Raw genomic sequence first — 13,183 nt, 5'->3', positions numbered from 1 at the left:
GACCACTTCATCCGTCAACAATCCAGCTTGCTAAGATACAACGGGTGTTGACGTCATCAGTGACGTCACAGGGATGAATAACGGAGATGGTGTTTACTTCGTTCTTTCACGCAGCTACAGGGAGGTCATCAGTGACGTCACGCGGATCCGAGACGTCACGAGACCCGTGTCGTCATCGACTTGGGAACCGCAGGGGTCACGCGCGTCCGCTCCCACGGCGCACACTTCCTCATGCGCTGTTCTTGTTGCGTCTACAGCGTGCGTAGCTGTAGCTGGCGTGAAGATATGTGTGTGCCTGTTATTGCTAGTGTGCGTGCTGCGGTTAGCCCAGTTGTGGCACAAATTATTGGTCCAGGGTTCGTATATATATATATATATATATATATATATATATATATATATATATATATATATATATATATATATATATATATATATATATATATATATATATATATATGTGTGTGTGTGTGTGTGTGTGTGTGTGTGTGTGTGTGTGTGTGTGTGTGTGTGTGTGTGTGTGTGTGTGTGTGTGTGTGTGTGCGCGCGCGTGTGTGTGTGTGTGTGTGTGTGTACTTAGTTGTGCTTGCGGGGGTTGAGCTCTGGCTGTTTGGTCCTCTTTGTGTGTGTGTATGTGTGTAGTTATTCAGTTAAAATACAAAACCTATCTGGAATTTCTCTTCTACGAAGAAAAAAAATCAATATAACATTAGTTTCGAATGAGACTCAATGTATTCACTAAGTCGTCTTTCTTTACTAACTGAACACCTGACACATGTTTAATATGAGTCAGAGCTAAATATATGACTCTTTACTCTCAGTAATTATAGCCAGGTGTAAAATTAAGTCAAATTAAATATTGCAAGAATATAAATTCATGATAAAATATTTGGGCTGTACTGTGGAATTTAACTCGCATTTCTGGACTCTTCAGACTCATGCATGGATAGATCAATAAAAAGATGGAGTTAGCTAATTCCTGCAGGGTATTAAACCTTATCATAAGCTACAGGATTTGTGTATCTGCAGAAAAAAGCACTATCAACAGGTTAGGTTAGCAGTAGCCCTAAAGATACAGCCGGTGCCATTTCCATAAAATTACATTATCAACAGGCCACCACAAAGCTGCATGAAAAATACAGGTGGTGCCATCTGTTGGCATGACATTGCACTATCAACAGGCGAACGGCAGCCCATAAGGTGGAAATGTTGTGCTGATGGAAGCATTCCAGCGCTTTCATCCCATTGGTAGAAACGCTTTGTTGACATTCACCACAACAACCAATCACAGGAAGGGGATCAGCCAGATGCTCCGCCCACTTGAAAAATATCCACTTAATAATATCTCTTGCGTTCAGCACACCGACCCCGCTTATAACATTCTGTTGCAACTTTGATCTACCCCATATATGTAAACATTTTAACCATTTAAATTGGTAAATTTAATAATAATTATTATTATAATAATAACAGTGATAAAAACAATAACAGTGATACAAAAATGGCTTGACTACCTGACTTCTGACGTCATTATTGGGCCTTTGAATCAACATGGATGTTACGATGCCCCGGCCTCTTATATTCTATTTCATTCAAACACACACACACATGCAAGAATAATCACAAAAAAACACTTGATTCGGTTATGCATAAGTATCCAATGAAAATTCCGATCGTTTTCCTGTTTTAAAACATTATGGAGAAATACAGGAACAATGTATTCCTTGATGTGGGGAAACAGGAAAATTAACATAAGGAATGATTACATAAATTACATAAGCTGGTCGGGGTCGTCAGAATTCAGGAGGGAACAGCGTGCCGGAGTCATATTCACACCCACACGCCGATTTTTTGGCACTGGCTGCCGACAAACCGATAATTATTTTGGAAACAAAAAAATCAATTCAATAATTTTTGTTGTGTTATGAAAATATGCAACATTACTTACTGATGCCTGGAAAAATTAACAAAATATTTATGATATGCATATTCCAGCCGTTCGCCCGATTAAGCACCTAAATTAAATTAAATTAAATTTAAAATTAAATTAAGTTAATTTAAATTAAATTAAATTAATTTTTTGTTTATTCAGGTAAAATTACATACATAGACGATGAGTTACAAACATAATGTTGGATTTATAGATGGAAATGGATTATTTATTTACTTATGGATTACCGGACCCATACCCCGGACCATTCACTCTGCAAAATTTGGTGAGGCTAGCCCCAAACGCCTGGCCTCCAACCTTGGACACACCGACAAACTTGTGTTTACTTCTGTCAATGTCAAGCGCCTTACTCACTAATGCACTCACACTCACGTTAGTCGCTGTGATTCACTCACAGGTAACACGAATGGAACACTTTCCAAATTACTCACATACGTATTAGAACACCTGAGTGACATATACCGACACTGAACGACCATGGCTTCGTTAAGCGTCTCGATAATCGTTCGTAGCATTTTGTTAAGACATTTATTAACTAAACCATTCTTCCTTAGTGTTGCAGTTTAACAAGGATGGTAACTATCAATTAAACCAGACACAGGATCAAAGTAGGATAATCATTATTATAAGTTGCTAGACGCAAATTGTGGTTCGGGTACCATTTGTTCCATTTACAAAGCCCATGAATACACACACAGATGTACGCACTCATCCCAGCATACACACACACACACACACCTGTACACGGGTACAGGTGTTTTATGAGCATTTAAATTCCGTTCTTCCTGTCACCTCAACGCTCCGCGAACACTTGTTCAGATCTTAGTCCTCTCACCCAATACGTCGCATTGTGTACGAAATATCCGTTAAAAATGCGACGTAACGGTAAAAATTTAAACATCATAATATTTTTTTTGCGCGTGGACTTCGATGGGTTAGGTGGGTTGCTCAGGTTCGTACGTTACTGGTTAGGTGAAACAGTTGCATTTTTTACGGAGTGGCAAACTTAGAGAATAGGCTGCGACATTCCATGGTCGTTTACATTGTTTTATGCTTGTTACCGTCGTTCTATGTCGGTTAACTTCGTTACATTCTTGTTTGTATTTGTTTCCCCGTACAAAACACATAGAACAAAAACATTAAATCAGTGCTGAATAACCGCTCGCGTTTTTGTGCTAGGCTCCTGATCCAGAGCCTAGCCATTAAAAAAAACGTAAAAACAATTTAATATACCACTCACATGATCTTTTTGTATGGTGTTAATACTATGTGTGAAGGTGTGTGCATGTACACACCTTCACACATATAGAGCAGGTTCTATATCAAGATGGTGTCATAGGTGGGGGTGAAGTGTGTGTGTGTGTGTACTCACCTATTTGTGTCTGCAGGATCGAGCATTGACTCTTGGATCCCGCCTTTCGAGCCATGGGTTGTTTACAGCAATGACTCCGGTCCTATTTCCCGATCATACCTAGTTTTGAAATTGTGAAGAGAATTTGTTTCCACAACCTGTTCCTTAAGTACATTCCATTTTTCCACTACTCTCACGCTGAAAGAAAACTTCCTAACATCTTTGTGACTCATCTGAGTTTCCAGCTTCCACCCATGTCCCCTCGTTCTGTTATTATTCCGTGTGAACATTTCGTCTATGTCCACTCTGTCAATTCCCCTGAGTATATACGCTCCTGTCATATCCCCTCTTTCCCTTCTCTTTTCTAGTGTCGTAAGGCTCAGTTCCTTCAAGCGCTCCTCATACCCCATCCCTCGTAACGCTGGGACGAGTCTCGTTGCAAACTTCTGAACCTTTTCCAGTTTCCTTATGTGCTTCTTCAGATGGGGACTCCATGATGAGGCGGCATACTCTAAGACTGGCCTCACGTAGGCAATGTAAAGCGCCCTAAATGCCTCCTTACTTAGGTTTCTGAATGATGTTCTAACTTTTGCTAGTGTAGAGTACGCTGCTGTCGTTATCCTATTTACATGTGCCTCAGGAGATAGATTAGGTGTTACGTCCACGCCCAGGTCTCTTTCTCGCGACGTCACAGGTAGTCACAGTAGTTTTTGAAATCATAAACTTTTTAATAAAAGTCGGCAAATTCGACATAATTTAGGAAATAGGTACGGTTTTCGCAAATGGTTACGTGAGTGCTTGATGAATCTTGATTCAGAATAGGATACGGATATATTCTCCCCACACAGGGGGCTGTGGGACCCCCACCCCGGTATATTCCCCCAAACAGGGGGGGGGGGCTTTGGGACTCCCCCCCGGCATATTTCCCCCACACTGGGGGGCGGAGGGAATATATAGTAGCCTCTCAGTGTGTCCGTTAACAATTCAACTGTTTTCCCTAACCAGAAACGTATGAACACAAGCAACCGACCTAACCTATCGAAACTGAGGCATAGAAAACGACAGCCTTACAGTACTCTATTTTTTTTTTTTTTTACAAATACCTGGTAATTTTAACAAACCGGTTGATTACGTTCAGGAGGCGACATATTAAGTGAGACGACGGGTTGGTTACCCCGAGGAGTGGGGGAGTAACCTATTGATCTGCGTCTCTGTGGTTACCTACAAACAGAGACACTTGCCAGCGGGACTATTGCGCACACTGGCCGGTCACAACGGTCTCGGTCAGTACCCTAGGCAGTACTCCACCCTCACTGCCCGGTCAGTAGCCTAGGCAGTACTCCGCCCTCACTGCCCGGTCAGTAGCCTAGGCAGTACTCCGTCCTCACTGCCCAGTAGGTGTGACCATCGAGGCATCCAGTACAGACACTGTTGTATAGTGCGGTCGGAATGTGTTAATGAATGCAATGGAGAGTCAACAAGATATTCGGAGTTTGCAAGCGATCATCACGTGCTCTCCTTTGTTCCTTGAAGTAAAAACTGGAATTTCAACAGTGGTGTGACTAGCAGTGGAGTCTATACGTGCTATAAGTGTATATATAATATACACATATACAAAACTTGAGAAGATTGAGGTTAGTGGTTTTATATATATATATATATATATATATATATATATATATATATATATATATATATATATATATATATATATATATATATATATATATATCATCATCAGTCTTGTTGACATGTGTAATATAACACGAGGGAAAAGGTGAGATTAATGATTATATCACGAACCTACTCCATAGTGCTTATGAACTTGCTCAGTTGGAAAGGAAATTTAAAAATTAACTCTGACATTAACTTTAAAATTGAGCCTAACGTGAGTCGCTGAAGGACGTGGGTTGCTGGAAGGTCTTCTCAACATCTTCAGAGGCACAGGTTCAGTGGGTACAAGGCAGCCGGGTTACGTAATATACAGCAGGCAGGGTGTATTATTAACATCTTTAAGTACCCAGTTCACCTCTTGTGACGAAGGCAGTAGAGTATTAATAACACCCTGTTGTTACCGTGTCACAAAATAGTCACATCAGTGATGTTAATGTCTTGTTTTCTATCTTACAGGGTGGTGGATGAGGTGTTGGCGGTGGTGGATGAGGTGGTGGCGGTGGTGGGTGAGGTGGTGGCGGTGGTGGTGCTTCGACACCACTGAGAGTGACGCACAAGAGCTGGAGCTTCGTGTCAACTCCCACCTAGATCCACTAAAATTAATTAACAATTAAATCGAAAAACTGTTATATATTTCCAAGAGCAATTTAAGTACTGAAATTTCAATATTGTATAAGTACTTCGCACTGTTTAAAAATGCCTTTTGAACAGTACGCAGCTGATGATAAATAGTTATTGAAGTGTAAAGCTAAATAGTCATTGGGTAATTACATACTTATTGTTAACCGGACAAGATGTGTACCGATTTCGAATCAGACTTCAAGGAGAAAGCCATTATTGGCCCTTGCGTGGAGGACCCAATGTCTATAATCGCCGGCTCCTTCCTGTCGGTGATATTCCTGGTGGCCTTCATCCTCAATCTGATGGTGATGGTGACTGTGTCGACCAGTTACACCCTCAAGAGGTTCCTCTACTGTCACCTCCTCATCAACCTCTGCCTCGCCAGTATGGTTGACTGTCTCTTCAACCTCAGTATTGCCATCGGCTACGTCTTCACCACACAGTGGAGGTTTGGTTATGAAATCAACTACTTAAATAGCTTTACAATGAATATGATGAACAGCGTGATGGGCTTCGCAGTTTTGATGCTGGCAATCGACAGACTGGCTTCGTCCAAGAAATATAATTCTTGCTTTTACGCTTCACAGTCTGATCTGGCCATCATGATTCTGACAACATGGGTGCTATCATTCTTGATGGCGGTGCCCCTGGTCATTGGCCGCATCAAAAGCATGCCGTATAGGAACCGATATTCTTGTTCCGTGGCCGATCCCAGGGATGACAGTTACCTCATCTTCCACCTGGTGCTGGTAGTGTGTGTGCCGCCCGTCGTCATGGTGGTGCTGGTCTGCATCTCCTCGGTCATATTCTTCAGAGAGCGTCGAAAAGAAATGACAAACAAAGGCAACCAAATGGCCGGTTTCTTTGAGCGCAGAACGAATTCTTCTTACTACCAGAACGAGTTCCATATTGCGGTGTTTGTGACCTGTACAGTGGTTGGTTACTTGGCGTTCTGGCTGCCCTTCACCGCCCTCACCACCATCAACCCAATGCTCACACAGGACTGGGCCAGCGAAACGACCGGCGGCTCCGGTAGAAGCACCAATCCCGTGGCCAACGCCACCAACGTTGCCAATTCCACCAGCTCCAACGCGACGTCTAACGCCTCCAAGAGTACCAATGGCGTGGGCATCATTCCGGAAATAATAGGCTCCCCGATCTTTGACACCGTGGCTGTGTGGTTCCGTTTCTCATTTCACGTGCTAATGCCTGTCCTAGTGTTGATCATCTTGAGGGAGGTGCGGGCCAAGTGTAAAGACCTCGTCACGTGTCGCCGACAAGAGTCCGTGGACGTAGCCTCCCTCATGCCCACACAAGGCAGTCGGAAGAAAAGCACAGCGTTTTATTTGGCTTAAAAACGGTATAGAAAACGCATAAAATGCTTTATGAGCGAGGGAAGAATCAGCGGTGTATCCTAAACTATAGTATTTTATAAAATTTAATGTACTATAGTGTTTATACTATGCATAATGTGCTCGTGCTCCAACTTTTTAAAGAAGTTTGTTGACACTTTCTTGCAGTTTGTTTTGTTATGAACCGCTCATTTGTATAATGATTTTTTTGTGAATGACTTTCATCTCATTATTCTTCCAAACTCTTCATTATCCTTCCATATAAACTTCACCATTTTTTCCGCCTTATATATTCTCCCTTAAGGGATAATCGCTTATCACTAGGATTAAATATGTATGCATATTAAATATCGCCTTTCACGAGGACACCGAAACTGTATTTCTACATATCTTTGTGTCTAAGGCTTTCTCTGATTCGAGTTGTACCAATAAAAATGTTTTTAAACTTTGTATTTGACTGTTTATTCATTGATTTTCTAGCTGACGAGCATTTTTTTCTTAATATACAATAATATACAATATAAAGATAATATTTACGTCAATGTAAGAGGGAAAGTACTACATTTATAGTTTATATTATTCCCAGTAAACCAATTTTTCATATCATCACACAGCATGAGCCGTAAATCCCAAATGTTATACTTGATCCTGCCTCGCAAGAATGTCAATATTTTGTCTACTGAGTAACCCTCCTGTCTCCACACAAATCCACACACAAATCCACACACATAAAAATGCATTGCAGGTCCCTAGCTCTGTTCTCTCTCTGAGTCTTGATACTTCCGAAGCTTTTGACACAGATGATCGCATTAAACTTTTTAATTAATTGTTAAGCATTGTCCAGTAATGGCTAAATATCTATATATTTTTTATGAGCAGTGTAAAATAAATGTGAAATGGAATTATGTATTCTAATTTTTTTTAGTACATATTGGGTCAAATGTTCTGTGTTTAACTCTTTAAAATTTACTGTATTTTTATCTATTGGTGAAAGAGTTAAATGCCAGCAAAGATGTCAGGCATACATGCAGTACTAAGGCCAATGTTTATTTGCTTTGCTGATGGTCTAGTTTCAGTAGCACGAACCAAAGATGCTATAGGAAAGGTGATAGTAATACATGAGATGTGCTACTAAATACAACCTCGCGTTCAAGCCTGGAAACTGTGTTGTAAGTTGCTGATAATTCACTGCAATTTGTAGGTAGATAGGGGAAGATTCCGGTAAAGTATTCTGGAAAATCATATGGGACATATTATATCCTCAGAGGGCTAGATTGTAAAATATTATGATGCTATTAGAGACTAGTAAGTTAAAATAAATGTCATTTTGAGTGAATTTGGTCATCTTGATACCCATTCGAAAGTAGTTTAACAATCAATGTGTCAATTTGTATGAATGTGAGGTATGGGAGCTGCGAGATTTAGACCTTGGACTAAAGGACATGACCACGACATACCTCGTGTGTCCCTCCTCGTATTCATTTCAATTTCTTGTTTGGAACTGATACCCACACCTGCACTTGAATAAATATCAACAAACTAAATATATAATTTTGTCTGAGAAGAATAACATCCACCAAGCACAATAAGCTCTTTTTTTTATGCAATCACTTATCACTGGCCACTCAAATTTTGCCAGAAATATTAACTTGACTGTACGAAAATTTAACCTAAAAATGAGTGCTGTATATAATAGTGGGGGATCTACAAGAAAGAATAAAACACCAAAGTCAGCAGAGAAAGCAGGGAGACCCCCAGCTGGTTACTGACATCATATAACAAGTTATATTTACATAAAATACTAAAGTTATGCAAATTTCCATTATTTCATATGACATTTAATTCATGTTAGTTAGCTATCAAATTTAATTCATACTTTTTAATAGAAAATGTAAATTACCTGGTTTAGAGACGGGTACAATCAAGTTCTTGAACCCATTTTGTTATAATTGTGTGCCTGTTTAGTATTCACGTTAAATTAAGTAACTATCTTGACACGATTGTAATGCTTTGCTAAATAAAAGTCTTTTGGTTCAGTACCTGAATCCATTGTGTGGCTTTGTAACCAGTTCCACCACCGCTCATGCGATGGACCTGGACCAGGACCTGGTCCAGGTCCTGTTCCAGGTCCAGGTTTAATGGGTATGGGGTGCATCATAAATTAATTAAACTATAAAGAAAGTAATTATGATTTTCTGATTTAAATTATAGTTTTCATTAGTTTTGCTATTCTATATTATGTATAGAATATGTCGATTTTAATTATGAAATTTATAATATACATTAAAATAATATAGGTTAGTTTACTAAGTGAATTTTTAATGTGCAACCATTTTAATAATTAATATTTTTGAATATGTATAAATGTAAACATGTGTTTATTAATGAATAAAGATTTTCAATATTAATTATTTTTTATTATCGATAACTCGATTACACACACCTTGCGGCTGAGTAGACAGCGGTTGAAGGTCGTAGTCATAATGGCCCGGGTTCGATTCTTGGCGGAGGTGGAAACAAATGGGCAGTTTCTTTCATCCTGATGCACCTATTCACCTAGCAGTAAATAGATGCCTAGGAGTTAGACAGCTGCTACGGAGTGCTTCCTGGGGAAGTGTACGTGTATAAGAGAGAAGTATATGTGGTAGATATAGATATGTAGTTAGACATGTATTTGAGTGGTTATAAATGGGAGCTGCCTCGTGTGGGCCAATAGTCCCTCTGCAGTTATCTTTATTCATATGTTCTTATGTAGATATAATAGAGGAAAAATAGATTTATTTTTTGGTTATGAAGACAGGGTCCAAGAGCTAATAGTTCGATTCACGAGGGTACACGAGAAGACTAGATCATCAGTGCTAAAACCAGAGAACAAAATTTCTCACTAAAAATTAGTTGAAAAAAATTATAAATAAAAAGTTTAAAATTTATAAAAATCAACATCAATTAAGAAGATTAATAAATAAGTAAAAAATATATATAAAGTAAAAAGCAAAATTATAAAAAAGAACAATATTAAGCATTAAAAAGACCTAACATTCTTAACAGTCTTGTCTAGTAAAGCTTTCATCATTAAATTCTTTAGTATGCGTGACAGTGTCACGCAGAGTACTAGACACGACTCAGTGTCACGTTGTACTAGACACAACACAGTGTCACGTTGTACTAGACACAACACAGTGTCACGTTGTACTAGACCTGACACAGTGTCACGCTGTGTACTAGACACCGTGTCACGCAAAGTGCTAGACACGACACAGTGTCACGCGGAGTACTAAACACGACACAGTGTCACGCGGAGTACTAGACACGACTCAGTGTCACGCTGTGTACTAGACACCGTGTCACGCAAAGTGCTAGACACGACCCGTATGATGAGGTGGGTGGAGCTAGGCTATTGATTACCGTCTCCGTGGTTACCTTACAAACAGTCATGTGCTAGGCTACCTACCACCACTCCAAGCTACACACAACACTCTCAACGACCAAGCCTTCTGGCTCCCCATCTCTCAATACGTCTACTTCACCGCATTACTTCCTCCTCGCCCTGAGTAACAAAGTTATTTCACAGTGCAGTGAAAAAGTCTACCTAAACTAGCTCTGAAATCGCAAGGAAATTCTTGAGCAGAACGACCGCTGAGTGCAATGTCAGTTCATTTAGGAATGAACAGTTAATTCAACAGTCATTTTATCTCGCTAAAAGTAGAATATATAGTTACTGTGAATGTAAGGTTTTGATATATAAGAAAAATGTAAACAAAGTTCTGTTCAACGATTGATAGTGAGCCCAGGCACACATTCCTGAGGTGGACCAGCAGTCACCATCATAACACGTCGCCATAACGTTGTAGTCATCATGATCTCCAAACAACCTTATAAGCCGTGATCAAACGTAAGTCACCATCACTACAATACCACGTGAATTGTGGAACCGATTGGGTAAACTAAAATGTATCTTTTTTTGTAGTCTTTTTAACTTTTTTAGTTTGCAGTTGCTTGTAGGCAGTGGCGAGTGGAATTTACATCTGGGATATATATACACACCCATAGGTGTACCCTGCTTCTCGGTATATATACACTGAAAGTTTACTTTAATGCTAGACAATGTTTATGACTAAAATATACTTTGTTGGTTGGTCAGCAAGCTACTGTGGTGGTCTGAATAACTCTCCAGAATTTGATAGGCTTTAAACCCAACATCAAACCAAAGGCATATGCGTTATTATTTAAAAAGGATAGTATTAACTCGTTTACAAGATTAATACCGATATACTTTCTATATATAGAAAGTATATCGAAATATAGTATTAATACAAGATTAATATAATAATACAATATATAATTTTATATTATGATTTTGCAGGCCTACATAAACACGCATTTGTTATTATGTTAGGTTAGGAACAATATTTTGATTAGGAAATGTGTTTTTGGTTAGGACAGTCTATGGGAGGTTGTTCGGTTAAGTCAAGCTTGGTAAAGAATTTTGCCTCACCTAACAATTGGGTGCATTTGTCAACCATACAAATATTATTAAGTGAAAAAATATAACTACAGATGTAACTCACAGCTTGAGAAAGCTATATAAACACAGCCCTGGCCGATAGTGTGAGGAATATATATACATCGTAACCACAGCTCTGGCTGAGTGTGTAAGGGGGATACATAAGCACATCTCTGGCTGAGTGTGTAAGGGGGATACATAACCATAGTTCTGGAAGATAGCGTGAGGGAGATACATAAACACAGCTCTGACTGTGGTTATGTATCTTCCTCACAGAAGGAAGTTAGACAACACAAGGATCCTAGACGCAACACATAAGAAAACTGGAAACAACTCGTAGGGAAACTAGAGTCAGCACAAACACAAGGAAACTAGACACAACAAACAATGAAATTAGAGACAACGCACAAGGAAACGACCACAACACACAAGGAAACTAGAGACAATTAACACCAGAGACGACGAGAAACGCGAGAGAATCGAGTAATTAATTGCATTTAACCATTGTCGGCCTCAAAGTGTCTCCATGAGGCGGCCCTGACCGCCTTACTGGTCACGTGGCCTTGACCGCTTTACCGGTCACGCGGCCTTGACCGCCTTACTGGTTACGCTGCTTTGATCGCATTTGTTGATCACACTAAACATTGGCCCGTGATCCAAGAGCTTGTATACGTCTTACTGGTGTATTCTAATACCACCATCTGCGAAGTTACCTATAAGGACTTATCTATCAGTGACTATCAGGACGTGTATCTGTTGTGTTATAATTTAAATATTCTGACGTTCGTATTCATTGTCAAATCTGGCTAAATTAATTAATTTTGTGGATTGCGGTGTCTTTTCAGAACTTCTTTCAGTGCGTTCCACTTATTAACCACCTGTAAAGAATTCGAGTATTTACTTACATTTCTTAGACTGATTTGAGTTTCCAGTTTCCATTTATAGCCTCTTGTTCTACTTTCTCTTACTTTAAAGAGGCTGTTCTTGTCCTTGTCAATTCCCCCCTAAGTATCCTATACTTTGCGATCATGTTCCCCTAGGCTCCCACGATTTTAATTTCTCTTCTTCTTCCTCAACGTGTTTCTTGGTCTAACCAGTTCCGTTAGCTTCATTATGTGCTCCAGGATGATAAGGCAATGCTCACTAGTTCCAAAGGACTTCTCATGCTCTATATTTTCGATATCGTCCTCATTTTGAGTAAACACCAGTTCTAATGTTTTGGTGGGTCGTCTCCCCTTACTCTTGTTGGTAGTATAATGTGCTATATCGCTGGCGAGGCATGACAGTGAAACACCTGAAACATTAAACATGAAACAGACATGAAACACTTCATGTCCATTGATTATACCCGTGAAATTAAGGTCAGGCAAAATATCGAGTTCCATACTCATCAGCATTGAGCTGGTCACGCCTATCTTTGAGACCATCAATGTGCAAGGTTCATTGTGGTGTGTTCTCAGTCTTGACGATGACACTGGACTGCAGTTGCTGATCGTTAAACATTAGTAGGCGTGTAACGGCATTTTAACATAATAACCGTTAATCACAATTAAGCAAGTTTTAACGACATTTTAACATTCTGTAATGTATGTTTCAAATAGTGTCCAGTACTACCATTCTTATTGGTTATCTTGAAACAGATAATGAAGACTGTTCTCGCTACTACAATCTTCCAGTAAGGTATGGTATGGTAGCGAGTGGCATGGTACGGTACGGTAGGTAGAGTATGG

The 13,183-nt window shown here is 39.6% G+C and overlaps 2 protein-coding genes across 2 annotated transcripts in view; one reads left to right on the top strand and one right to left on the bottom strand.

The window, feature by feature from the left end:
* The window catches only part of LOC123762929 (uncharacterized), a 105,909-nt gene that overhangs the window by 74,406 nt on the left and 18,320 nt on the right, over positions 1-13,183 (bottom strand). The gene's annotated exons all lie outside the window — the stretch shown is intronic.
* Positions 5,456-11,214, top strand: LOC123763124 (rhodopsin-like). Its single transcript, XM_045750072.2, has one exon. The coding sequence runs from the start codon at positions 5,771-5,773 to the stop codon at positions 6,950-6,952; it is 1,182 nt and encodes a 393-aa protein (XP_045606028.1). The 5' UTR covers positions 5,456-5,770; the 3' UTR covers positions 6,953-11,214.

The sequence above is a fragment of the Procambarus clarkii genome, chromosome 47 (assembly GCF_040958095.1).
Source record: "Procambarus clarkii isolate CNS0578487 chromosome 47, FALCON_Pclarkii_2.0, whole genome shotgun sequence".
Lineage (NCBI taxonomy): Eukaryota > Metazoa > Arthropoda > Malacostraca > Decapoda > Cambaridae > Procambarus > Procambarus clarkii.
This window is presented reverse-complemented; position numbering and strand designations above follow the sequence as displayed.

What these genes read in the sequence shown, in the direction of transcription:
- LOC123763124 (XM_045750072.2), top strand. Translation starts at nt 5,771, where the DNA reads ATGTGTACCGATTTCGAATCAGACTTCAAGGAGAAAGCCATTATTGGC.